Here is a 25,193-nt window from a genome sequence, read left to right as displayed (position 1 = left end):
CCAAGTCATGGTTATCCCAAAGATGCCTTTCCAAGAAGCAACTGGACTTACTTTGTTTTGCCTTGATGTTTCGCTTCTCATTGGGGTGGAATTCAACTGGTGTCACTACCAATTTGGTGACTACGTGCAGCGTGCGCGTGTAAAAAAACCCATGAGCTGTGCCTCCCAGACAGCTGAAAAGCGCTCCGTCTGGGTGTGCAACGTTTGAAAAGCCACTTTTCCCCTGCTTTTTCAACTTCCACGCAAGGCAGCTGAGGTTGAAAAAGAAGGAAATAAAGGACAGGTAAGAGCCCGGGCGGGCAAGTGGGCCAAACAGTATCAAACACAGAACTGGTTCAGTGTCTGCTGCTCTTCAGAGCTACCGGTTCTAAAGAACCGGTAGCATCTCACCCCTGCTTCTCATCCAAGAAGTTTCTTCAGTTGTGAAGAAGTAAAGAAGCTTCTCGGATGAGAAGAGAAAACGTCTCCAAGGAAAAACAAAGGCCAGTTACCTCTTGAAAAAAAACACCTTTGGGTTTTGCTCTGTTCATTGCTTTCTTTTCATCTGCAATAAGAATATATTCCAATCTTTATTGAGGAATTCATGCTTCCTTTTCTGTTTCTGTTTAATGTGCCCAGTTAGAAATCTGGGTAGACGGAAGTTTGCAATATCATTTATAATCTCTGTCCTGGAGGTGGGGGGGAAAAAACCTGGCCAATAACATCCGGCAAGGCTCTAACACCTCTTATCTTTCTTGCAGATGTGTCCATTGCAATGTGGTGTATTCTGACGTGGCTGCACTCAAGTCCCACATTCAAGGTTCTCACTGTGAAGTCTTCTACAAGTGTCCTATTTGCCCAATGGCATTCAAATCCGCACCCAGCACCCATTCCCATGCCTACACACAACATCCTGGAATCAAAATAGGAGAGCCCAAGTAAGTGTCCTTCTTGTCAAATTCCAGAAATTGTTGATGTTCAAATGACGAACTGTGTGCTTATTCTCGTAAGAATAAGTATATCCTGCATATAATGGTAAGGCTTCCACACACCCCACCCACAGGCCATTGGAGAAGCAGGAAAAGGCAAAAGCACTTAACATAGGTAGTCCTCGACTTACGACCATAATTGAACCAGAAATTTCTCTGGCTAAGTGAGACAGTTATTAAGTGAGTTTTGCTCCGTTTGATGACCTTTCTTGCCACTGTTGTTAAGTAAATCGCCGCAGTTGATAAGTTAGTAACATGGTTGTTAAGTGAATCTGTTTTTTCCCATTGTCAGAAGGTGGCAAAAGGAGATCATATGACCTTGGGGGACACAGCAACAGTCATAAATATGAATCAATTGCCAAGTGTCTGAATTTTAATCACGTGATCATGCGGATGCTGCATGTGCATGTTTTCACTGTGAAAAACGGTGATAAGACACTTTTAAAAATGGTTACTAAATGAACTTAGTGAATGGAATGGAATGGAATAGAATAGAATAGAATAGAATAGAATAGAATAGAATAGAATAGAATAGAATAGAATAGAATAGAATAGAATAGAATAGAATAGAATTCTTTATTGGCCAAGTATGATTGGTCACACAAGGAATTTGTCTTGGTGCAAATGCTCTCAGTGTGCATAAAAAAAAGATACATTCGTCAAGAGTCAAGAATCAGAAGGTACAACACTTAATAATAGTTACAAGGTACAGTAAGGGAACAAATCATACTAGGAAACTGCCAATATAAATCGTAAGGATACAAGCAACAAAGTTACAGTCATACAGTCATGAGTGGGAGGAGATGGGTGAAAGGAAGGATGGATGGTTACTAAGTAGAAGAAAATCTGTAATTGTTAGAGCTGAAGGACATGTGCTGTTCCCTTTAGACAATGCAATTGTGATATCAGATGCATAAAATGTGTATAACATATTTCAGGGTGAAAATTAGCTCTTGCAAGGTTAGAGCAATCCACCTCAAGCTAAAAAAAATTGAATTCTGAATTTGAAGGTTTTTGCCCTTCCATTTCTCCTTCCACAAATGGGAAGGAGAAAATTATTTTGGATGGGGAAAAAAACTAATTGTGGGGAGTTGCACTAAGAGCGTTCTTCGATTCTGGTTCAGGGCAATGCATATAAGTATGATTATTTTGAGAGAATTTCTGTTAAATCGGAATTGTTACTTCCTTTTCAGTTGTGCATGGATGGCCTTTTAAAATTGACATTTGGCTCTGACATATTGGGGGTTATGTTTCCACCATAATGTTTTGTGTGGAAGTTAACTTCCAATGAACCATTTTGTATCCTGCTGAATCAGTTAATGGAGTGTTTACCTTCTTCCCCACTCCCCATCCCCGGCTGAGCTATTAGCTGCAGTTGTAATTGGAGAGTAGGCAGAAAGACGGAAATCCTGTTATGGCCAAATCACTGGACCAGAGAGAAAGATAATCCTGAATTACACAGGTGGCAACAACCGAACCGAAGAACAGGAAACTGTTGTGCTTGGAGGCAATTGACATTCTTTAGAGTAGGGGTGTCCAACTTTAAGACTTCCCAAAGGTAATTTTTCAGGAGGCAACTGGACTTTCTGGTTTTTTTTCTTTTGAAGACGTTTCGCTTCTCATCCCAAGAAGCTTCTTCAGCTCTGACAGGATAGTGGGGAATGGAACTTTTAAGACTTGTGGACTTCAACTCCCAGAATACTCCAGCCGGCCATTTTTATACACATAAAAAACAGGGCTACTGTCTTCAGTCACATAGTGGGAGCCATCATCTTGTTTCCTTTGACTACCACTACTGTGTTAGTAGACCGGGGTTTGGGGACCCCTGACTTTTTCATTAAAAAAACAAAACTTAAGGTTTGGAAAAGAAACCTAAAAATGTTTGCTGGTGCCCTCACAACACTTTTGATAGCTCTTGACCTTGCAGAAATATTTTGCCTGAGGAACAACGCCTGCTTCAGATGTCGTTTCAGGCAAAATGTGTGTGTGACTTAAATTGTAAATGGCTGATGACACCTCCTGATTAATAGCAAAACAATTTGTGCTTTGTTGCCTCTGGCAAGCCACACTGAGGCTCTTTAAATGTCATGGAAACTTCTTTAGAATGAATTTATAATGCAGGGAATGGGTCACACTCCTCAGCCCCATGACCAATATCACTGTGTCCTTCTGGGTGTGTTCTTGACCTTTGTATATGAGTTGAAAGACCCATAAGGAATGTCTGTCTGAGATACAGCTGTGTATCTATGGAGCTGATGTGGAGCCCCGATAGCGCAGTGGTTAAAGTGCATTATTGCAGACAATCTTGAGTTCGATCCTGATGGGCTCAGCGTTGACTCAGCTTTCCATCCTTCTTAGATTGGTAAAATGAGGAGCCAGATTGTTGGGGACAATATGTAAATAATGCTTCTACGTTGTGAACCTCCCAGAGAGTGCTGTAAAGTGTTGTGAGGCAGTATATACGCCTAAAATGCTATTGCTAACATACAGAAGTTAGGGTCCATATTGAGGCAGGACAACCCCTCCAGCAGCCGAATCAGAGGAGGAGGAGGAGGAGGAGGAGGCGTGCGAGTCAGGGTCAGCATCAGGGCAACCTGGGAGCTCCGAGGGGAAGAAGGAATGGAGCTGGCAGAGAGAGAGAGAGACAGAGCCTGGGCCATCCATCAGCCCTCAGATGGAGAGTCAACAGCCCCCAGGTCTGGAGGTGGTTGATGAAGAAGAGGAGGAACAGTTGGGTCCTGTGCCTGACGCACGAATGCGCAATAGGCAGAGGAGAGGAGAACAGTGGAAATCTATGAGCTGGTCTTGGAACGGAAGAGTCACCAATGCTAGTGAAGCCCCACCCTAGCTCTGGGGATAAAAGGCGGGGGGAGGGGCAGAGATGAAAAGGCGTGGTAGACAACTATTCCTCTTCCAGCTGGACTGGCTTGTTAGCCTGCGGAAGAAACCTTTTGCCCAGGGTGCCAGCATTCCTAATAAAGGAATCTTTTGAGTTCACATCAGAGGGTTTGTTGTGTTTTGGGAGCTGGATCAGAACACTTCCGTTCTTCCTCCATGCATTTCTCCAAATCTGGAGGCCAAGTAAATTTCTGTCAATATGAATCCTCATGCAACAAGCACAGTGAGACCATTTCAATCATGTCCAAATATTCCAAAAGCATCTGAATAAATTGTAATACATCGATTTGGGGGCAAAGAATATACCATGTTGAATGTGTCTTTTGTGGTTAGTGTTGTTGTTGCAAGTAACACTTTCGTTTAGTCATGCTATGAACTAAAGGACTGCAGTGGGCAGTCATTACGTCTTCAACTCTCTTTGGTTTTTAGAATAATATACAAATGCTCCATGTGCGACACAGTGTTTACCCTGCAGCCGTTGCTGTATCGTCACTTTGACCAGCACATTGAAAACCAGAAAGTATCTGTCTTCAAGTGCCCGGACTGCTCGCTTTTGTATGCACAGAAACAACTCATGATGGATCATATCAAGGTACAAGTTGTCCAATTTTACTTGGAAGCAGCAGTCCTATTGCATAAAACAATAAGGGATGATAATTAATAATAGGGAAGTCATCAAGAGTAGATGTCAGAAGGCAGGAAGTACTTAGCAAACACCTGAATTTAGCAGTGCATTTAGATCAGGGGTGTCGATTTCATTGAGGGCCGCATCATGGTTGTATTTGACCTCGGGGGTCAAGGTGGGCATGGCCAACTTGACGTCACTCATGTCAGGGGCGTCTATGGTGGCCCAAGCACTTTGCCAGCAAAAACGGGCTCCTGAGCTCTGTTTTCAGCCGCAACAGGCTCTTTTCGCCCTCTGCCCGTGAAGACAGCTCAGGGTGCATCAGGGTTGTGTTTGACCTCGGGGGCCGGGGTGAGCGTGGCCAGTTTGATGTCACTCGTGTCAGGGGCGTCTGTGGTGGCCCAAGCGCTTTAGCCTGAGCTCCCTTTTCACCCTCTGCCAGTGGAAACAGAGCCCTTCTGAACTCCGTTTTCACTGGCAGAGGCACCGCGGGCCATTCCTTTGCTGTTTCTAGGGCGATCCCGCGGGCCACATCTAAGCACCCCGGGGGCCGAATGCAGCCCCCAGGCCTTGAGTTTTGACACCCCTGATTTAGATAAAAAGGATGAGGTTCCCTCTTCATTACTATGTCAACTAATTCACTGTTCCAGAACAGCACTAAAATTTGTGATTTTTTTTTTCAAACTCTGAATGCTTTCAACTTCAAAAATTCAGACACCTCAGAGACAATTTAGCGTCACGATTTTGATGATCCTATACTGTGATATTAGAAGACCTTCTGCAAAGGCATCAAAATCTTGTCTAAGATTTCAGTTTTCTCACACAAAGTCTCATGTGTTTGATTGTCACATGAGATTGATAGAATGCCCAACTATTTGCACATGAGCCAATAACAGTAATAATAATGGAAATTCTGAATTTATCAGACTTGAATACCCTGATTTTACAAAAAAAACCACCCTACTTGGAACAGCTTATATCCTCCGACGCTACCTTAACAGTTCCTAGGTCCCTGGTTACGACTCGAGCTGTTGAGCTACCAACCAGCCCCAAAGGCTGTGAATCTCACTAAAGATTAACCAATAGTAATAATAATAATAATAATAATAATAATAATAATAATAATAATAATAATAATAATAATCACTTAAAACAATTGGCACTGACAAAATCACCATTGGTCAGCTGCAGAAGGCCACCTTACTGGGATCTGCTCGCATAATCCGCCGATACATCGCAAAGTCCTAAACGCTTGGGAAGTTTTCAACTAGTGATTTGTGATACGAAACTCAGCATAGTTATCTCGTTAGCTGTGTACACTGTCCTTCTTTGAGTCAAATAATAATATTTTTTTTAAAGCTCACTTGAACCTTGAATATTCCATTCCCTTTAAACAACAGATACAGTCTAATGGCCTTCCCTTTCTTCCTTCCACAGTCCATGCATGGGACGTTGAAAAGCGTTGAAGGCCCACCGAACCTCGGTATCAATTTGCCATTGAGCACAAAGCCCACCATCCAGAACTCAGTCAGCCACAACAAAGACGACTCGAAATCCATCAATGGGACAGAAAAAGCAGAGAAGAATTCCCCCACTTCTGTGAAGAAGGCAGAGCCCAAAAAGGGGTCTAATCCTGGCTGGACATGCTGGGAATGTGATCGGCTGTTTACTCAGAGAGATGTGTATATATCCCATATGAGAAAAGAACACGGAAAAGTAAGTTGTTGAGGTGCTCGCTGAGCTTGCTTTATTTTCTTGCAGACGTTTTGTTACCCAAACTAGGTAACATCATCAGTGCTAGTAAGTTGTCACTCTGGCATCCTTCCACATGTGAGTGCCACAGATAGTCCTCGATTTACAAGTTTCTTTAGTGACCGTTTGAAGGCTTATGTGTTCTGACCAAGGCTTCCTGAGACTGTAATTAAGCACATGCTTAGTTAAAACAACTCTTGTTTTATTTCAATGATGGGAATTATGTTCATTTCCAGCCCGTAATGAGTCCCAAACAGTCCCTCGAGATAAGCACCCACCTTTCTCTCCTTTGAATTGCTGCCAACAACTAAAGTGCCAAATGAACTATTAAAAAAACCAACCAAAGTACAAAGTCCACACAGAGTTTCAAGGTTTAATCCGAACAGAGTGAAGGACTTTGCTTCCTGCAAAGGTTTCTTCACCTTTGCCTGTCCTTTATACCTTAGGGGAGGGGCAATCACCTCCCAGCCTTACTCCTGAGTCGCCCCTTTTGTCTCAGCTCTGCTTGCCTTCTAGCAGCTCTGTGCATACGCGCACCAGGAACAGGCTCCCCTGGTTCCTCTGCCTCACTGCTGCCAGACTCCGGAGGCTCCAGAGTCAGCACACAACTCCCAGATGGTCCTGTCCCCATGTCTGCATCGGATCCAGAACCCTCGTCCGAGTCTTCCCCAGAATCCTGGACCATTCCCCGTTATTCCCCACAGTCTGATTCCGCTGCTGTCTTCACAGGCTGCTGGCGAACCACAACATTATGATCATTTTTCACACTTATGACTGTTGCAGCATCCCCATGGTGAGATGATCAAAATTTGGCCTGTATTTATGATGGCTGCAGTGTCCCGTGGGTCACGTGATCCCCTTCTGACAAGCCAAGTCAATGGGGAAGCCAGATTCCCTTAACAATTGCATTACAGGCAAGTCCTCGACTTACGACCCACAGATGAGCCCAAAATTTATCTTATTAAGAAAGACATTTGTTAAAGTGAGTTTTGTCCCGTTTTACGATTTTTCTTGCCACAGTCGTTAAAGTGAATCACTGAGGTTGTTAAGTTAATAACACGGGTTGTTAAGTGAAACGTGGCTTCCGCCATTGACTTGGCTTGTCAGAAGGTCGCAAAAGGGGAATCACCTGACCCCGGGGACACTGCAGCCGTCATAAATACGAGTCAATTGTCAAACATCCAAATTTGGATCATGGGGATGCTGCAATGGTCATAAGTATGAAAAACAGTCAAAAGTCACTTTTTCCTTTGTAACTTTGAACCGTCACTAAACAGATCGCTGTAAGTCGTGGACTGCCTTAACTACAATGATTCACTTCACAACCCTGGCCAGAAAGGTTGTAAAAAGGGACAAACTCACTTAGTCTCACTTAGCAACAGAAATTTGGGGCTCAGTTGTGATTGTAAATTGAGGACTACCTGTAGTTCATGACACGCTTAACAGAGTTGTGGGGCAGGATACATGTGTCATGAAAAATCTCCAGTCGGCACAGATGAACGGTTTGCCTAATCCCGACAGGGTATGGTAGGGTAGGGTAGGGTAGGGTAGAATAGAATAGAGTAGAGTAGAATAGAATAGAATAGAATAGAATAGAATAGAATAGAATAGAATAGAATAGAATAGAATAGAATAGAATAGAATAGAATAGAATAGAATAGAATAGAATAGAATAGAATAGAATAGAATTCTTTTATTGGCCAAGTGTGCTTGGACACACAAGGATTTTGTCTTGGTGCTCTCAGCGTACATAAAAGAAAAGATATATTCGTCAAGAATCAGAAGGTACAACACTTAATAATAGTCATAGGGTACAATAAGCAATCGAATCATACTAGGAAACAGTCAATATAAATCGTAAGGATTAGATTTAACCCAAAATCTTTGACCTTGTTTTGACTAAACATTCCTTCCGATCAACTACTGTACATATGAAGGAAGTGACATATCTGAATACTATTTGGCTCTTTTCATTCCCTGAGATTACAAGAGCCCAGCAAAAATGATATTTTTTTGGGGGGGGGGGGACGACTCCCATCCGTCTTTTCTGTTTCACCCTCTCCCTTTAGCCAGGTTGCAGCAGGGTGGGGGGGGGGAAACCCTTCTGAATATGTCTGAGCAGTGCTGACCACAATCATATCGTTGGATTTTAAAATCTCTTTGGTGGGGAAAAAGCATGAAAAGACAGGAAGCGGAGAGGCAAGTACAACTTCCTTTGTAGCAGTTGTAAGAACTAAAAGGGGGAAAAAATGACTGCTGCGTGTAGGCATCTTGTGTTGTTTGAAGCCAGCATGCAACGCAATGAGCCTGTTGACTGGTGTGTGGGTGGCTAAGGGGTGTCCATGATGCAGGACCACATCCAGTATGAACGTTAGAGTCAAGCTGCTTTTTTAAGTTGGTTAGTGAATTATATTTTATTCTTAGTAGCTCTCTCTTTTCTGAATTGAACTGTCTGTGAAATGTATTGATTACACCTGCATGTTGCTAACGCCTTAGAACAGGGGTGTCAAACTCGCGTTGTCATGTGACGTATCGGGACTTCCCCCCCCCTTCGCTAAACCATGTGTGGGCGTGGCCAGTGCATGATGCATCAGGCCTGCGGGCCGCGAGTTTGACAGCCCTGCCTTAGGAAGATTACTCTTTTGGCAGTATTGAAGAAAGCATAAAAATCTACCATTCAGTAAATGAAATTGATTGTTTGTTAAAAACAAGTTTGCTTGTGCGTTTTTGTCTTGTATTCCTTATTAGTACAACACACAAGCAATAACTTAGCTTCCAAAATAAGTCTGCAGTTAACCTGCCTTTGACAATTTTTAAGAATCTGAGGCTACAAGTTCCAGTACATTAAATTATATTAAATTACAGAATATCTCTCCAGCATATCAAGTGGGATTTTGTAGCGATGTGTTTATTTATTTATTTTTATTATCCCAGGAGATGAGAGGTTAAGAAATATGAATGAATGAATGAATGAATGAATGAATGAATGAATGAATGAATGAATGAATGAATGAATGAATATTTGTTATAGAAAGCCCATTTGGTCTAATGGCTAAGACCCAGGCTAAAAACCAGGATGCTACTTTAGGCATGAAAGCTGGTTGCATGATGTTGGGACCCTACACTTATGGGAAAAACGCTAGGAAAAAATAATTATATACATTTTTATTCCTATGGTCACCCATCTTAAACAAATAACTTTAGGGGGCTAGCAAGCAGCACAAAAACAGAGAGACAGACAGATAGATCCAACATAAAAGAAAAACAAGATACAATTGAAAATTATCATTAATGCAATACTGGCGCCTATAGAATACACAACACCAAATGTGCAGCATATTGAGTTCAATAATATCCTGGCCCTAACACTTGAAAGAAAACTGGGCCTTCACAGCCTTACAGAAAAGTTAGGGCCATCTGGATCTGTGAGAAAAGGATTATATTTTTTGCATTATTATTAAAATGTATATGCCATGTGGCTCTAAGCCATTTACAAATTAGTTTAAACATTAAAAATGACAAAGAAAAAGAATGATGATAGTTAAAACGATACCCAGAGAGCAGTCGGTGATTAAAACTAGCTACTGTTCTATTAATGAAGTAAACCTGCTGTCTTTGTTGACATCAAATATTAGTCATTGAGAATGCAGGTAAAATGTAAAGCTTTCCCTTTCCGGTTGTGTTTGATTCTAGGATGCAGTGCTCACCCCTGTTTTTGGGCTGGGGGAACCAACATTGTCTGGAGACATTTTCTGTGGTCATGAGGCCAGCATGGCTATACGCCAGGGGTGTCAAACTCAAGGCCTGGGGGCAGGGGAGAGCCCCTAGCTAAGATTCTGTGCAGTTCAGACAACCCCCAAATCCCACTCCTGGCTGGCCCCACCGACCCCTCCCCTCCCAGAAGTCCCCACGTGCCCCATTTTGGATGCAGGTAAGTGCAGGGACCACATGGAGGTTCGGGGAGGGTGAAAAACGGGCCTCCTGGAAGGAGACCAGAAATGGGCTCGTTTCCGGCTTCCAGAGAGCCTCCGGAGCCCAGGGGGAGGGCAAAAACACCCCACCACCACAGCGCAGGAGGCCCACTAGGCCATGCCCACCATGGCCACGCCCACCCAGCCATTGGGCAGAGAACCCTTTGCTAAAATCTTTGAGGCCCATCCCTGCCCAGGGGCCAGATCTGGCCCATGGAGCCCTGGAAACAGCCAAGGACTGGCCAGCGGTGCCTCTGCCGGTGAAAATGGAGCTCAGGAGGGCCTTCCTAAGTTCCGTTTTCACTGGCAGTGGGTTGCAGGAAGCCGTCCCAGCTGAAAATGGAGCTCGGGAGCCCGTTTTCCCTGGCAGAGCGCTACAGGTGCCCCTGACATAAGTGCCGTTGAGCTGGCCATGCCTATCCTGGCCCCCTGAGGTCAGATACAACCCTGATGCGGCCCTCAATGAAACCGAGTTTCACGCCCCTGCTATACGCCAAAGGCTAGGAGTTGGGGCAAGGAACAGGAGCTCGCTCTGCTGCATGGTGCTCAGGTCTTGAACCCAGGCTGAGTAAACGTTTCCAGCTGACACTAGAAAGAATTTAAAAGGCAGGTTCCTTTGCATCTAGGAAATCCAACTGCACATCTCCATTATCCAAGCTAAGGGTGGACTAAGCGTGGCTAAGGATTAGGGAATATTTGCTGAGGGCCGGAAGAAGGGCACAGGAGGTGCTAGAAAGGCCAGGTATAGATCAAATACATTTGGAAGATGTATGATTCAAACGCTGAATGAGAGTAGCACATTATTTTCCCCTTTCCCCTGAGTGAGCGGGGTGTGTGGGAGCTGACTCATAACTTTCTGTGTCTGATACTCTGCGCAAACCCCTAGGCAGGAGTAAACCTAATAAAAATAATTCCAGTTTTGCTGTCTGAGAAGGTTGAGGAGGTATGGGAGGAAGAAAGCAGCCGATGAACCTGTGGGAAATCTTGTGAAAATGAAATTGGCTCCATGAAGTTAGCAGTAACAAAAGCCAGCCTCTTCCAGACCTGAGTTGCTAGGTGAGACAGGCTGCAATGCAACCTTCCTCAAACTCCACATATCTTAGACTCATCATCCTCAGCTAGTGTACCGTGGCTGATCAGGCCAAGGTATTATCAGAATTGTTGTCCAGCTACTTCCCAGGATCATTGGTTTGAATCAAGCTAGTATAATAAAATGCTGGTTTAGTTTTTTTCCAAAGCTGTGGGTGAAAAAGGGTTGCACATTTGAAGATAGATGGCTGAAGATGCATGTTTTTTGTTGATTTGCTAGCAAGCAAATCCATCTTCCTCCACAAACTCAAGCAACATATATGGTATTCCTCCATTCCTGACAAAAACCATCTTGGAAGTAGGCTGACTGAGCAGGCAGAGGGAACCGGCCTCCATTGAGCTTCTGCGATTGAGGGTGATACGAACCTGGATCTCTGTCTCCACATTATACTCCAGCACCTTAACTACTGCACCCCTCTGGATGTAGAAGATAGGGTGTGTGAGTCTTTGTGTCCCTTGTGTCTTTCTCAAGAGGCAACTGGCCTTTCTGGTTTTTCTTTGAAGACGTTTCGCTTCTCCTCCAGGAAGCTTCTTCAGCTCTGCCTGGGGCTCCACACCCATTCGCAGCACTCAGGTGACTCTGATGACATAGATAACCCTTCAGGTGACCTTCACGACCTGCTAAAAGAATGCAAATGACCGGCTGTCTGCAAGGAGTGTAAATCCTTCCATTCCCCACCGTCCAGTCAGAGCTGGAGAAGCTTGTTGGATGAGAAGCGAAACGTCTTCAAAGAAAAAGCAGAAGGTCCAGTTGCCTCTTGAAAATAAGCCCCTTGGGGACAACCATGACCTGGATGACTTGAGAAATCTCCATAGACATTTTCTTTGAAGACATTTTGCTTCTCATCCAAGAAGCTTCTTCGGCTCTGACTGGATGGTGGGGAATGGAAGGATTCTTGCATGAGAAGCGAAACGTCTTCAGAAAAAAACAAGGAAGTCCAGTTGCCGCTTGAAAATAAGCCCCTTTGGGACAACTATGGCCCGGGTGACTGAGAATCTCCACAGACTGTTAGGCTCGTGGTTTCCAACCTTCCGTTGTACGGTGTTCTGCTTGCGAGCGGTTTGTTGGAAGTGATAATGTTGCCTCTTTCCGGTTGCTTCAACGCCTGCTAGATGCCTGATGTCAATCAAGGAACGGCATCAATGGGGGACAGACACACCCCTAGGACAGATGCGGGTGGGGATGTGATCTGAAACAGGGCTCAGAATGTACTGTAATCTGCACATTGGATTGAGTTGTCCCTGCAGGGCCAGTGTATCTCGGGGAGCAAAGTTTTAAGGAGTGAAAGCCCCTCCTTCTAAACCGAACCCAGCATCCAGTCTTGCTTTTCTTCGGGTGTCTTTCTCCTCTGCCTTTTTCTTCTTAGACAAGTGCAGTCTTTTTTTTCTGTAGAGAGGAAGTGGAGGGAAGTAGTCATGGAGAAAGCTTTTATTACCAATCACGTTTTTATCTGTTGGAAGAAATAGCCTTCTGGGTTCGGTTCCAAGTGGGGAAGAAAGACACTGGAAACATGGAGGCTGTTTGGAAAGATGGTTTAATGGTGGACAGGATCACATGCCTTGGGTGAAGAAAGAAGGAAGGGATGCTGAGATGCTGAAAGTGCCTGGGTTTTATACCCTCTGTTGGGATTTGAATTTGAGCGTGTATTCTGATTGGTTGTCAGACTCCCATGGGGCCATGCAGGGGCAACTCTGTAGGCTGTCCTGAGTCCCAGGCTTGGTTGAGCCTTGCTGGATGATGATGTAATGAAAGGGCTTTGGGAAATTCCTATCGCTCTACCTGGAGATCTTTGTTATGTAAAGTTAGGCTAGCCTAGGCCTTAATGGCCCACCCATTAACAAAGGTGGAGGTGAGCTTCTGAGGTGAGTTTCTGCTTCTGAGTTTCTACTCTTTTTAGGGGAAATATTCTGCCTTTTTACTTTATCCTAAAATATTTCATTTTCCTAGGAGAGAGTGGGTTTTAACTTCCAACATATTAAAAAAAAGGTATTTTCATGAATTAGGATCCTGAGCTTGGGAGAAAGAAGGTGTTGGCTGGATGGACTCGGTTAGATCAAATGCCCTTAGATCATCCAAGTTTAGGAGAAGAACTCTTCAAGGCACACACCAGATATCTGGATTTAAAAAATTAAGTACCCTCTACTAGTATCAGGTTGGTGAAAGTGGTTGTAACAGCAGTCGTTTAGATGCTCCAGTCCCCATAGTTAATGGAGAAGGAGGTCTATACAGTATGTGTAGGGTTTCAGATTTGATTTTAGAAAGGTGCTTTGAGCTCCCCACGGAGATCCAGATAGTATCGTTCAGCACCTACTTAAATTATGCATGTTACCACAGGATTGTACTTGATTGAGTCCTCCAATCAAGACTCAACATGAAATCACTTATTTCCAGACTTCCCATGGCTTACTTGATCCCCTACTTACTATATGTTAAGACTTGACGGGTGTCTCATATACTGTTTTGGCCACACAGATCCGGAAACTGACTCTCACGGCAGGGATCCCCAATCTTTTCGGCGCCGTGCCCAGTACCGGCATCAGCTGGGCGCGGCCCGGTACGGCATCAACTGGGTGCCGCCATCTTTTGACGAAAAAGTGCTTCCGGTGACCTCACCGGAAGCACGTTGTCAAAAAAGATGGCGGCGTAGCGCTCGGTGAGCTTTTCGGGTAGAAATGGCTTTCTACCGGAAAAGCTCACCGAAAGCTAGCGCCGCCATCTTTTGATGAAAAGTGCTTCCGGTGAGCTTTCTACCGGAAAAGCTCACCGGAAGCACTTTTTACCAAAAAGATGGCGGCGCCCAGCAACCAGCGGCCCGGTAAGAGTTGTTCCGCGGACCGGTATCGGTCCGCGGACCGGCGGTTGGGGACCCCTGCTCTACGGGAAGACTGTAAAATAAAGAAGTATTGAAATAAGCCGTATGGCAGAAGTCTACAGCAGCATATTTTCTGATTCCCAGTTTCCTTTTTCACCCCTACAGTTACAGAGAAAAGTGTTGCATAAGCATCATTCGTTTGTGTTCAGAAGTGTCTTTTTGCCTTTGGATGTAAAGCCCTGTGCCTATAAGTTCAACACATTCTCAAAGATCCATCTCATCCTGGGAACTCTTTCTTTTTTTTTTTTGAACTATTACCATCTGGCAGACGGTACAGGATAATAAAAACAAGGACAAATGGGCTGAAAAACAGCTTCTATCCCAGGGCAGTAGCTCTTTTAAATTCTGCTGTATAGTGCAGTGTTGGTGCAGTGTCAGGGGGTTTCGGTTCAATGTGTGGAGGGTGAAGGATGTGTGTTTGTGTTTATTTTCATGGTCATGATGTGTACTGAAGATGGTGTTTGATTTCGATGTACGAGGTGCAACGGCAATAAACTAAACTATAAGTCTTAGAGAATTGGTAACAGGAATCTGGGCAAACCACTCTGGCAGAAGATCTGACTGCAAAGAATGGGCAAAAGATGATTTTGGCCCATATTTAACAACTGGGGTTTGTGTTTCTGTGTTCATTCCTCTGCTTTTTGACATTTGGTCTTTATTAATGTTACATCTCCCTGACTTCGTTGGGCCTGGGGAAGCAGTTGGAAATTGGGCAGTGGGTCACCCCTGTCATTAAACAAAGTAACCTGCAGTTGTTAAGCAAATGCAGTAGTTCTTCAGTGAATCGATTGTCTGCAATGGACAGTTTGTTTGCCAGAAACCAGAAGTAAATACCGGTTTCTATCAAAAGCATTCCTCAATTGTAAACATGTGACTGCAGGACACTACAAACAACTATAAAGGTGAGCCAGTTGCTGAGTGCCCCACATGCTATCATGTGACCTTGGAGGTGGCCATCAGGATTTTGAATTTGGGTCTTAAGTGGCCCTGGGGAGGTCCGTCGTAAATTCAACTGGTTACGTGATGTAAATTGAGGACTATCTGTAGGTTATTATAGGTAAGGGAGAAGTTATGATTTTCAAAAATTATCTGCGTGTGTCTCCCTCTAGTGGACATGGTGGGACTGGACACAGATCTGACTAACTTTTCACTGCTGTTTCTTTCATAAGTTTTATGTCAAGTTTGCAGAACTTCAGTCTGCACATGAATGGACTGCTTTGCAACTGTGTCAGCCTAGCGCTGCTAAATTGGTTCCAAGAGTCCCTGGTGTTCAGAATTCTCTCCTTAAAGCTGCAGTCTGAATCCCTCTGTTGACATTTAAAGGTTATCTGCTCCTTCTTCAATGTTTTATTTCCTTTCGTTTAAAGCAAATGAAGAAACATCCTTGTCGACAGTGTGACAAATCATTCAGCTCATCGCACAGCCTTTGCCGTCACAATCGTATCAAGCACAAAGGCATCAGGAAAGTTTACACCTGCTCGTAAGTTCTGCTTTTGAAAGTTTTCGTTCACGTAAAGCAGACAAAATATTCAGCAGTACCACATAGTAACAGGCCAGGCAACAGTTAAAAGATTTTCCATAGACCTTCAGATTGGCAAAGCCTTTGAATAATCCTTGTGCCTGTCATTCATATGATGCTACCCCCAGTGAGTCTATCAGATCTTTATCTACCAGGCTTACTTCAAAGTTATGGAGAAGGAGAGCTTTTATCTTTCACGCATCTTGGCTAGGTTATTGGATAATACTGCTCATTCGAAGCTATCCGTTCATAGCCTGCTCTACATTTTCTTCAGGCACTGCCCAGATTCCAGAAGAACTTTTACTAAGAGATTAATGCTAGAAAAACATATTCAGCTGATGCACGGCATTAAGGAACCCGACGTGAAAGAAATGGCAGAATCAACGAACATGGGAGAAAGTTCCATCAAGGAAGACGCCAAGGTGAGCTATCACGTTTTTCATCGTTGTGGGTCATATTTCTATAGAAGCATATATCATTTTTTTCCTCCTTTCCAGCAGCATCCACAGGAAGTCAATAATCAAAACATGGGTCGTAGCAGTGCACTCCTTGGTTCTCCTCTGTAAGCACAATATACCAAGCACAGAACTGGTCCTTGGGACTTTATGGCTTTTTCAGATTATTCAGAAGGCTAAAAAGCAGGTTGAAATCATATAATCTGCAGGTGGGAAGGGTTTCTTATTCAGTATATCTATATCTATATGTATAAAAGCGAAATACCACTTGTGCATCATCCCAAAATCTCCAGAACCGTAAAGCCTACAAAATTGAAATTTGGCACGTATGTTCCTCTTGGCTTCTAGGTGCTCCCTAAGAAATGATTTCAAAATGACCATCAGAGTATTAGTATTTCGTATATTATTATTAATGTGCTCTGATGCCAAGGAGTTCTATGCCCCCCTGAAAAGAAACATGTTCCAAATGCAAAACACAAGCAGAGGAGTTTCAGTTTTAGTTTCACAGCACCAAGCAGCTTTAGTACAGAACAGTTGAGCTAAGCCACGCCCAGGCTCCTTACTGTCTCCTTGCTCATACAGCAAATACTGTTTCAGTTTCCAAACAGCCCTTAATTCTCTCACACACTGACAGGACTCTAGCCAGATGAATACCGATGGATGCTGGTATGCAGAGGCAGATTTTTCCCCCCCTTATTTTCCTCCCCAAAAACTAAGCCCGACCATATATTTTCATAGCAAAGCATGGGTATCGAGCTACTATATGAGATATAGCTGTTAAATATTTGCATGATGGAACATTTGCCTCTTTTCCATTTTTCTGGAAATGGGCCAGAGGCAAGCTGTGCTTTGAGAACCAGCTTTGCTAGAAACAGATGTCTCTCAAGTCTACTCCGCAGGTACAGACACCTGAGGTTTTAAAAGGTTGCCCTGTAGGTCCATCAATGTCCATGTAGTTTCTATCTCTCTACAACCTGAAGCGTATACCTTAACCTCTAAAGCTTTTGGTACAGCCCAAAGAATGCTTTCAAAACGTTGCCACTGAATTTTCATCTTTGGGAACAGCAAAAAAAAATTAAGTCCATAGGGCTTAATTAAGTCATATGAACTGTATCTAATTAAAATTAAATCAAATGTAGATTTATGCCTGGCCCCTTTTGTTTGTTTTTGTCCTGATCTAGCAGACTCATGGACTGAGAAAAATGTTGTCCCTCCCTATTTTAGGTATTTATAAGTGGGGTCCAGAGCCTCAGCCTGCTGTTTGTCTGGTACCATGGGTTTATTACCCGTGTAAAGGGTTATCTTGAAAAGATAGAAATAGACATTATTGTGTCTAATAATTGGTGAAATTCCTATCCTCTTAATCCACTATGACTTCCTTCTTAAAGTCACCCATAACCTAAGACAGGGGTCGGCAACCTTAAACACTCAAAGAGCCACAGAGGTCCTAACCGGAAGCCCCCCATTCAATTCTGGAGCCGACCAGACTCTATGGTGGTTCCCCCACCATAGAGTTTCCTCCTAGCGCGGTGTCCTTTTTCCTCTACCTGTCCTAACCAAAAGCCCTATCAATTGTGGAGTCGACTGGCAACAGAGAGCCGCAGCAGAAGGCCACATGCGGCTCCGGAGCCGCAGGTTGCTGACCCCTGACCTAGGAAGAGACATTCTATACATATTACACTGCGGATTGAACTTCTGTCTCAAATTTCATTTCACTGACAAGAACTCTGTATGAAACTATCCGGCCGTGTTGTACTTTATTTCTTTAATGGGCATGTTTAATGTTGTTCTCAACTTCTTCAGGTTCCCAGTCCAAAGCGTAAATTAGAGGAGCCCGTGTTGGAATTCAGGCCCCCTCGAGGGGCCATCACCCAGCCGCTGAAGAAGTTGAAAATCAATGTTTTTAAAGTTCACAAATGCGCCGTCTGTGGCTTCACCACCGAGAACCTGCTTCAGTTCCACGAACATATTCCCCAGCACAAATCTGACGGCTCCTCCTATCAGTGCAGGGAATGCGGTCTTTGTTACACGTCCCATGTCTCTTTGTCTAGGCATCTCTTCATTGTCCATAAGCTGAAGGAACCTCAGCCTGTTTCGAAACAGAATGGCTCTGGAGAAGACAGTCAGCAGGAGAACAAGGCCAGCCCTGAGGAGGAATCCACGGATCGATCCGCCTCTGACAGGAAATGCAAAGTGTGTGCAAAGACCTTTGAAACGGAAGCTGCCTTAAACACCCACATGAGGACACACGGCATGGCTTTCATTAAATCCAAAAGAATGAGTTCAGCTGAAAAATGACCCTGCTCCTTTCTTCCATCCCATAAGCATCTTCCAAAAGTTGGAGGGGGAAAAAGAGAAAAAAAAAAGAAATCAGCCTTTCTACTTCAGAATGGAGTTGACTTTTTCTTTGGGGGAATATAAAAAGATTTACCATACCGTAAATTTAACAATTCTCTCACAGGCTGTTGCAATAGATTCCACTCTATTCTATATTTCAATTTATCTTCCTCACCTCATATCGCGATAGAGATTAATAAGTAGTCATTCGTCATTCACTCCCCTGAAAGACAGCATTAAAAAAAAGAAAGCAGTATTTGAGTCTAAAAGAGTTTGTATGTATTTAAACAAAGTAATTTCATAGTCTTTGTTACATGTTTGTATTTGTATTTAGTGGGATTTTTTTCCCCCCTGTTTTGTTCGTCTCTCTTGCTTACGTCTTTTCTAACCAATGGATTGTTTCGAAGCAGAATTCTTAAAAGTTGGAGCAATACTTTAGATTTATTAAGCTGTTTCAGATGTGATCCTTTTTCTGAGATTGCCTGAGTAGCTTTGGAAAAATTCCCCCATATTTCTCTCTCGTCCTCCCTGGGAAGAAGAACCCCAATGAAATAGTTCCTTCCCGACCAGCATTACCCCTCCAGAAAACTAGGTCCTGTTAACCTGGGAAAAGACAGCCATGGGATACATATCCTTGGATTCCATTTAACCAGAATTGTTCGATATTGCCAACATGGTGCTGAAAAGCAGCTCACATATTTCTGAAAGAAAAGTCAGAAGAATTGTGTGTCTCAGCAGTATTGGAAGAGAAGGGTTTTTAAAAAGCAAATAGGTTTTTTTGTTGCAACTCAAGGAGCAGTTGTAGTTGGACCCACAAATGAGCAGCCTGGTTCTTATGTCTAGGAGGATTAAGAATCATTTGATAGGATCTCTTGCTTAAATATTTCAGGTGTGTTGGGGGGGGGAATCTACTCAACTTGAGAATTTCTCTCTATATAGAGAAAATCCTGAGTACAGTATTCAGCCCATGAGGGTTAATCTACTTTGCAAGAGCTCCATTGGAATGAAAAGGATTTGAGTCAAAGCAATGGGTTCCCCACCCCACCCCCAGTGGTGGTGGCAGAAAAGAAAAGTCTTGGAGGACTTTGCTATGTGTCATTTTAATCATTGTTTGTCTCTACTCACTGAGTACCTCATTGAATGTTGCAGGACCTTTTGAAGGCCATTTGAAGATGCTTTTCAGTATTTTAAGTTTGTCTTTTGTCTGTTACGGTATATAAGATGCAGAATAAGCTTAATTATTTTAGATGTGTGGTATCTAAGTCAATCAAGTTACAGTTGAGATATAAAGGAAGGCCGTGTGCCAAGTCAGTCTTGAGCAGCAGTTTTAATCATAGATACGAATTGAATCGTAGAGATTTGAATGCAAGGAAATAAACAGCCAATCACCGGCCATCAAACGCACCAATCAACCAATAGGAAGGCACCACCACATAAATATAATGCATAGAATAGCCCAAGGCACACATTATGAGTGCATATTTGAATAAGCAATTCAATCAAATTGAGAGAAATTCCCTGATGGGCTCCAGCACAAGTCCGAAAACTTGGAAAACTAAAACTCTGTGGTACATGATTGACCCAGATTGGATCTTGCATAGAGATTCGGATTGGAGAGCATCTGCAGGCAATGCTACTGATTTTTGGACCATCACATAAAGATTTAATTTAATTGCTTATTCAAATATGCACTATTAATTGGACACCATAATGATGAAAAATATTCCTCATTCATATATATATGTATACACATACACACACACACACACACCACACACACACCAGTGGTGGGATTCAAAATTTTTTACTACCGGTTCTGTGGGCATGGCTTGGTGGGCATGGCTTGGTAGGCAAGGCAGGGGAAGGATACTTGTAAAATCTCCGTTCCCTCCCCATTCCTGGGGGAAGGTTAGCACGGTTCTCCAAACTACTTAAAATTTCCATTACCGGTTCTCCAGAACTGGTCAGAACCTGCTGAATACCACCTCTGACACACACACACACACCATTCTTTGTCAGAGTTAACTCATCACAGCTGCAAGATCACTAAACAAGATAAAATGTGTTGTAATTCTAAGCAAGTTTCCTTCTCTCCTAAGAAGTGCTGAATGTTAAGCTCATAGGACTCAGAGGGACCATGGGCCTGAGCATGATTTTCAGATTTCCTAGAATTCGGCTTATAAAATCGGAGTCATGTGGCCTGCTCTTCATGGCCAATATTTGGCCAATATTTATCCTGTAAAGCAGGGGTCCCCAGCTACGGCCCAATACTGGGCTGTGGCCCATTCAGAACCAGGCTGCACACAAATGTGTTTAGATAATTCCAGGCTATTCAGAGTGTTTGAACCTCACACAACCTTCTGCCTTGCTTCCGATCCCTTGGAGGCATTGAAGTTATTGCTACCTTGCTTTGAATTTAGAGTAATTTCGGGTAGCTGTTTCCAAGGAGGTTAACTGTTTGGATAAAACTAACCCCGGCTGAAAATAATCTTCCAGTTTCCTGAATTTAGTGTTATTCCCCCCCACAGCAGTATTTCTGCTTTATTCTTAGATCGGTTTATCATGTCTTTTGGTGGTGTTTTTGAGCTTGCATTCATATTGCAAAGTGGAAGAAGCTGCCCTGATATCTCTTCTCCAATCTTCTGACCTCCAGTTGGGAGCGTGTCCTCTAGATGTCTTCCCTTGGCTTTTATTGCGGCAAGTGTAGGAAGCAAGGCAGCTTAAGACACTTATAGGAACAGTTGCAGAAAGATGGCAGAGAAGCTCGCCCAACTATTTTGACCAAGGTGACGATAAGAATCCTTGTTTGTTTTTTTCATCAAATTTAATGAGAACAGCGGGCGGAGGGGAAATGCAGTAGAAATTTTCAGCATGGCCCTAATTGCAAAGAAGGTCATTCAAGACCTTTGGGTATCTCAACGGAGTCTCCTATTATATGTGAGCGAGGCTGAGATTTATGCACATTGAAAGAATTGCTAAAGTCTGAAAGAAATTGTATGATTGCAGCCCAGGTGATGGATGAAAGGTTTGCTATTTTAGAATAATGAATTTTTCAAGATATACCTTAAATCAACGTTAGTCATAGGATTGTGTGATGCAGGCATCGTATTGCGTCGTAGAAAGAGAAGTTAAGAACCACAAAGCACTTGAAATGTAAAAGCTGTTATATAAATAATGATAAATAGTTCTAGCCATCCGGTGGCCTCTGAATTTGGAAAGATGATATAAATTCTTTTTTTTAAAGACATTCCAATGTACAGTTATATATACATCGTATAGATTAAGATTCCAGATAATAGTAGGAGTTATAAAAGTGCTTTAGATTATTCCAAATGCTTCGTATATATTATCTCGATATTTCTTGCATTCCTGTTAGAGATAAGAACGATTATTCCTGTTATCCCACTGAGGTGGGGAGCATTGAGTCAGAGCCAGCATCTTGTCTACGGGCCCAGGAATTTGGAGTCAAGGTTACGTTTGAATCTGGGATTTCTCAGACCTTCCGTCATTACTATAAAAGCTGATTCGAATTCTGTCCCTCGGATTCACATCCGATCCTTTACCAATTCGTGCTCCAGATCTCATGGGATGCATTCCCGCTTCACAAATAGGAGGCCGTGAGTTCAGTCCTAGGTAGAGGCAGATATTTCTCTCTCTGGGCACAATTAGAATATATCTGCAGAATATAACACGGCATTGGCGACAGGAAGGGCACCTGGCCAGTAAACACTCCGTTCGCTCCATTCAGTTGCCCAGACTCCACTCTGCAAGGGATTATGGGGTCGTTAAATGATGATCTCATGGGATGCATAATGCAAAGCTAATCCTTCCAAAAAAAAAAAAAAAAGTATAACTTGCCTTTTAGACAGTTCCCATGCAGGAATTCAGTACAGTGTGTGGTGGACTACAGTGTTTAGACCAATTGAGGTCACTATTCTGGATTCTTTTTCTTCCTAGTGTTTCCCCACAGGGTCTGGTTTAGTTTACAATGGTTGTAAATGGTTTTCGACAGAAATTGACTGACCAGCTTGTCACTCAAACCTGACATAGGCTAAGAAAAATCACCCAGCTGGCTTTTATGCTTAACACGAGACTACAGCTCACAAACTCCTGAGCCTGGTGCCTTAACCACTAGATCAAACTGGCTCGCAGTCCCCCTTCTGGATTGTGATTCTGTTGGTTATGAGGCTACAAATAACCGACAGGTATAAGACGAAGGTAGCTGGAACAATGATCTGAAGCCCTATATGGTTCACATTAAGGCCCTTTAGAAATCAGGCTGAATCAGAAATCAGAAGAGAAATCCGTTCTGAATCAGGTCCACTCAATAGAGATGACAGAATAATAAGAGTTGTAAGGGACCTTGGAGGTCTTCTAGTCCAACCCCCTGCTCAAGCAGGAGACCCTATACTATTTTAGACAAATGCTTGTCCAGTACCTTCTTAAAAGCCTCCAGTCTTGAAGCACCTACAACTTCTGAAGGCAAGTTGTCCCGTTGGTTTATTGTTCTCACTGTAGGGAAATTTCTCCTTAGTTCTAGATTGCTACTCTCTTTGTTCAATTTCTATCCATTGCTTTTTTTTTCTTGCCTTCTGGTGCTTTGGATAATAGGCTGAGCCCCTCTTTTTTGTGGCAGCCCCTCAAATATCGGAACACTAGTTCTTTTCACTAGATTAGACAGACCCAATTCCTGCAACTGTTCTTCGTATGTTTTAGCCTTCAGCCCCACCCATTGTTTTGTGGCTCTTCTTTGCACTCTTTCCTTCTGAAAACCTTAACATCTTTTTTATATTGCGGTGACCAAAATTGGTTGCAGATAACTGCAAAACATATTAAAAACAATAAGAACAGGTGGTGAGTCTGCCAGGATGCTTTCAGAGATCAGATATCCAGACAGGGTTTTGCTGAAGCTGTCTCTCAATTGCGAAGGGAAATGTATTTAAGGTGCTTGTGGGCATGTCCATGTCAGTATTACCATTTACACCAAAGCTGTTGAAAGAAACTGAAGAGTTTTTTTAAAAAAAATTGTGAAGTATTTGAGGTTGCAGATCATCATCACTTCTGCACTGTGTAGTTTGTTTACCAGTATTCTTCTGTCAAGAACGTATTAATTTAGAATCATTTCATTCTTAAAATTCCTCCAAACCTTCTCCACCCTCTTCTGGTGCTTTTATTTTTGTAGGGGGGGGGAGGGAGGAAACAACATTTCAGGTCGCACCCATTATTGCTGGAGAAGAATTTCAAAAAGGACAGGAAAGGTACTGTTTGTTCTCAAAAAAAAGGTCTTCGTTTTGTTTCGTTGCTTTGTTTTTTGCTTTGTGTTTTTGCTTTTTCCACATCTGTATTCCCGTTAACAATTTTGTACTTTTTTTAAAAACGCAAAAACAAATATTCTAGCTAATGTATGTAAATAAATATGTATAGCTCAGAGAGAAAGATACTTGCATGACTTTGGCATAGTAAATGTTCTCTTTTTAAAAAAAAAAATCAAGGGAAGGGAAGGTGTTTGACACTCTTGAACAATACCCATTTTGTCCATAGTTATTGTATTAAAACACATTTTGGATGTAAATAAATGTGGGGCTTTTAAATTTTTGCTTTGCCCCTAAAGAATTATGAAAAACTGTTATTTATTGATGAACTGCTGGACGACTTTAAACATGCAGGAGTAAAGAACGTCCTCCGAGATGAATTTTCCCCAACCTCTGAGTCTCCGTGTGGGTTTGGGGATCGAGGAAGGCAGTTCTGGATATTTGGTAGAACTTCCAGCTTTTGACTTTAATCGCTCTTGATTTCTCTGATAACCATTAAATGCTCATTGTAACTTCCTCCATTTGTATTCACCAAGGGTTGGGTGGATCTGAAGAGCTTCTAGATTCTCAAAAAGCTGCAGTAACGTTTGCAGACTCCTGTTACTCTTCTGTCAGTGATGTATAAAAGCTGATCACTGCCTTTTTTAAAGGGAAAAAAAAAAGAACGCTGTGTACCTCTCAAAGCCTCATGTTTGTTGATGTGCACTTTTCAACATAACTAATGAGTTGTTGCCATGCGGTAATGATGGGGTGTTTTTTTTTGTACAGTGTGAATTAATAATAAAGTTACCTTTTTATTACAGGATTATTATTTTTTTTGTTCAGTTGTCATTTTCTGTGTAATTGCATGGCCTTGTTCTGCTTGCAAGGTCAAATGCCAAAAGCATTTGGAATCAGCACACAGGCAATTTTAGGAAACAAACGTATTGCAATGTAGTTGTCTCAAAATAGTCCTTAGCTGGAGCTGGAGATGCAGTTTAACACTCCTGTAGGCTCCCACTGGCTTTTTTCACACATTAGTAAAGTTGTATCATGCCAATTACAGATCTGAAGAAAAGATCTAGAACTGAGAATTTCTTAACCCCTTTTTGGCGTTGTTTTTGGAGCCATCTGAAATGATGATGCTATGCAGGTAGTCCTTGACTTACGACCACAATTGAGCCCAAAATTTTTGTTGTAAAGCGAGACGTTTGTCAGGTGAGGTTTTTTTTTTTTGCCCCATTTTATGACCTTTTTTGCCACAGTTGAATCACTGCAGATGATTAAGTTAGTCACTCTGTTGTTAAGTGAACCTGGCTTCCCAGATTGGCTGCTTGTCAGAAGATCGCAAAAGGGGATCACATATAACCCTGGGACACTGCAACTGTCATAAACCAGTTGCCAAGCACCTGAAT

At 42.8% G+C, this 25,193-nt stretch overlaps 1 protein-coding gene across 6 annotated transcripts in view; it reads left to right on the top strand.

Moving 5' to 3' along the window:
- Positions 1-24,599, top strand: part of ZNF532 (zinc finger protein 532) — an 88,893-nt gene extending 64,294 nt beyond the window's left edge. For 4 of the 6 annotated variants that reach the window (XM_087958561.1, XM_026666370.2, XM_026666369.2 and 1 more), the window contains exons 4-9: positions 741-917; positions 4,296-4,458; positions 5,929-6,207; positions 15,544-15,656; positions 15,970-16,117; positions 17,954-24,599. In XM_087958561.1, coding sequence (XP_087814687.1) covers positions 741-917; positions 4,296-4,458; positions 5,929-6,207; positions 15,544-15,656; positions 15,970-16,117; positions 17,954-18,448 — 1,375 coding nt within the window. In that variant the 3' untranslated portion in view covers positions 18,449-24,599. Of the gene's footprint in view, positions 1-740; positions 918-4,295; positions 4,459-5,928; positions 6,215-8,323; positions 8,451-15,543; positions 15,657-15,969; positions 16,118-17,953 lie in introns of those variants that run through there. The other 2 variants (XM_026666371.2, XM_087958562.1) reach the window with 2 other exon arrangements.
- Positions 24,600-25,193: the final 594 nt, after the last annotated feature.

This window comes from Notechis scutatus, chromosome 2 (assembly GCF_049901735.1).
Source record: "Notechis scutatus isolate UNSWTSFEM ecotype Mainland chromosome 2, rNotScu1.2, whole genome shotgun sequence".
NCBI lineage: Eukaryota > Metazoa > Chordata > Lepidosauria > Squamata > Elapidae > Notechis > Notechis scutatus.
Note: the sequence above shows the minus strand (reverse complement) of the source record. Positions and strands in the feature narration are given on the sequence as shown.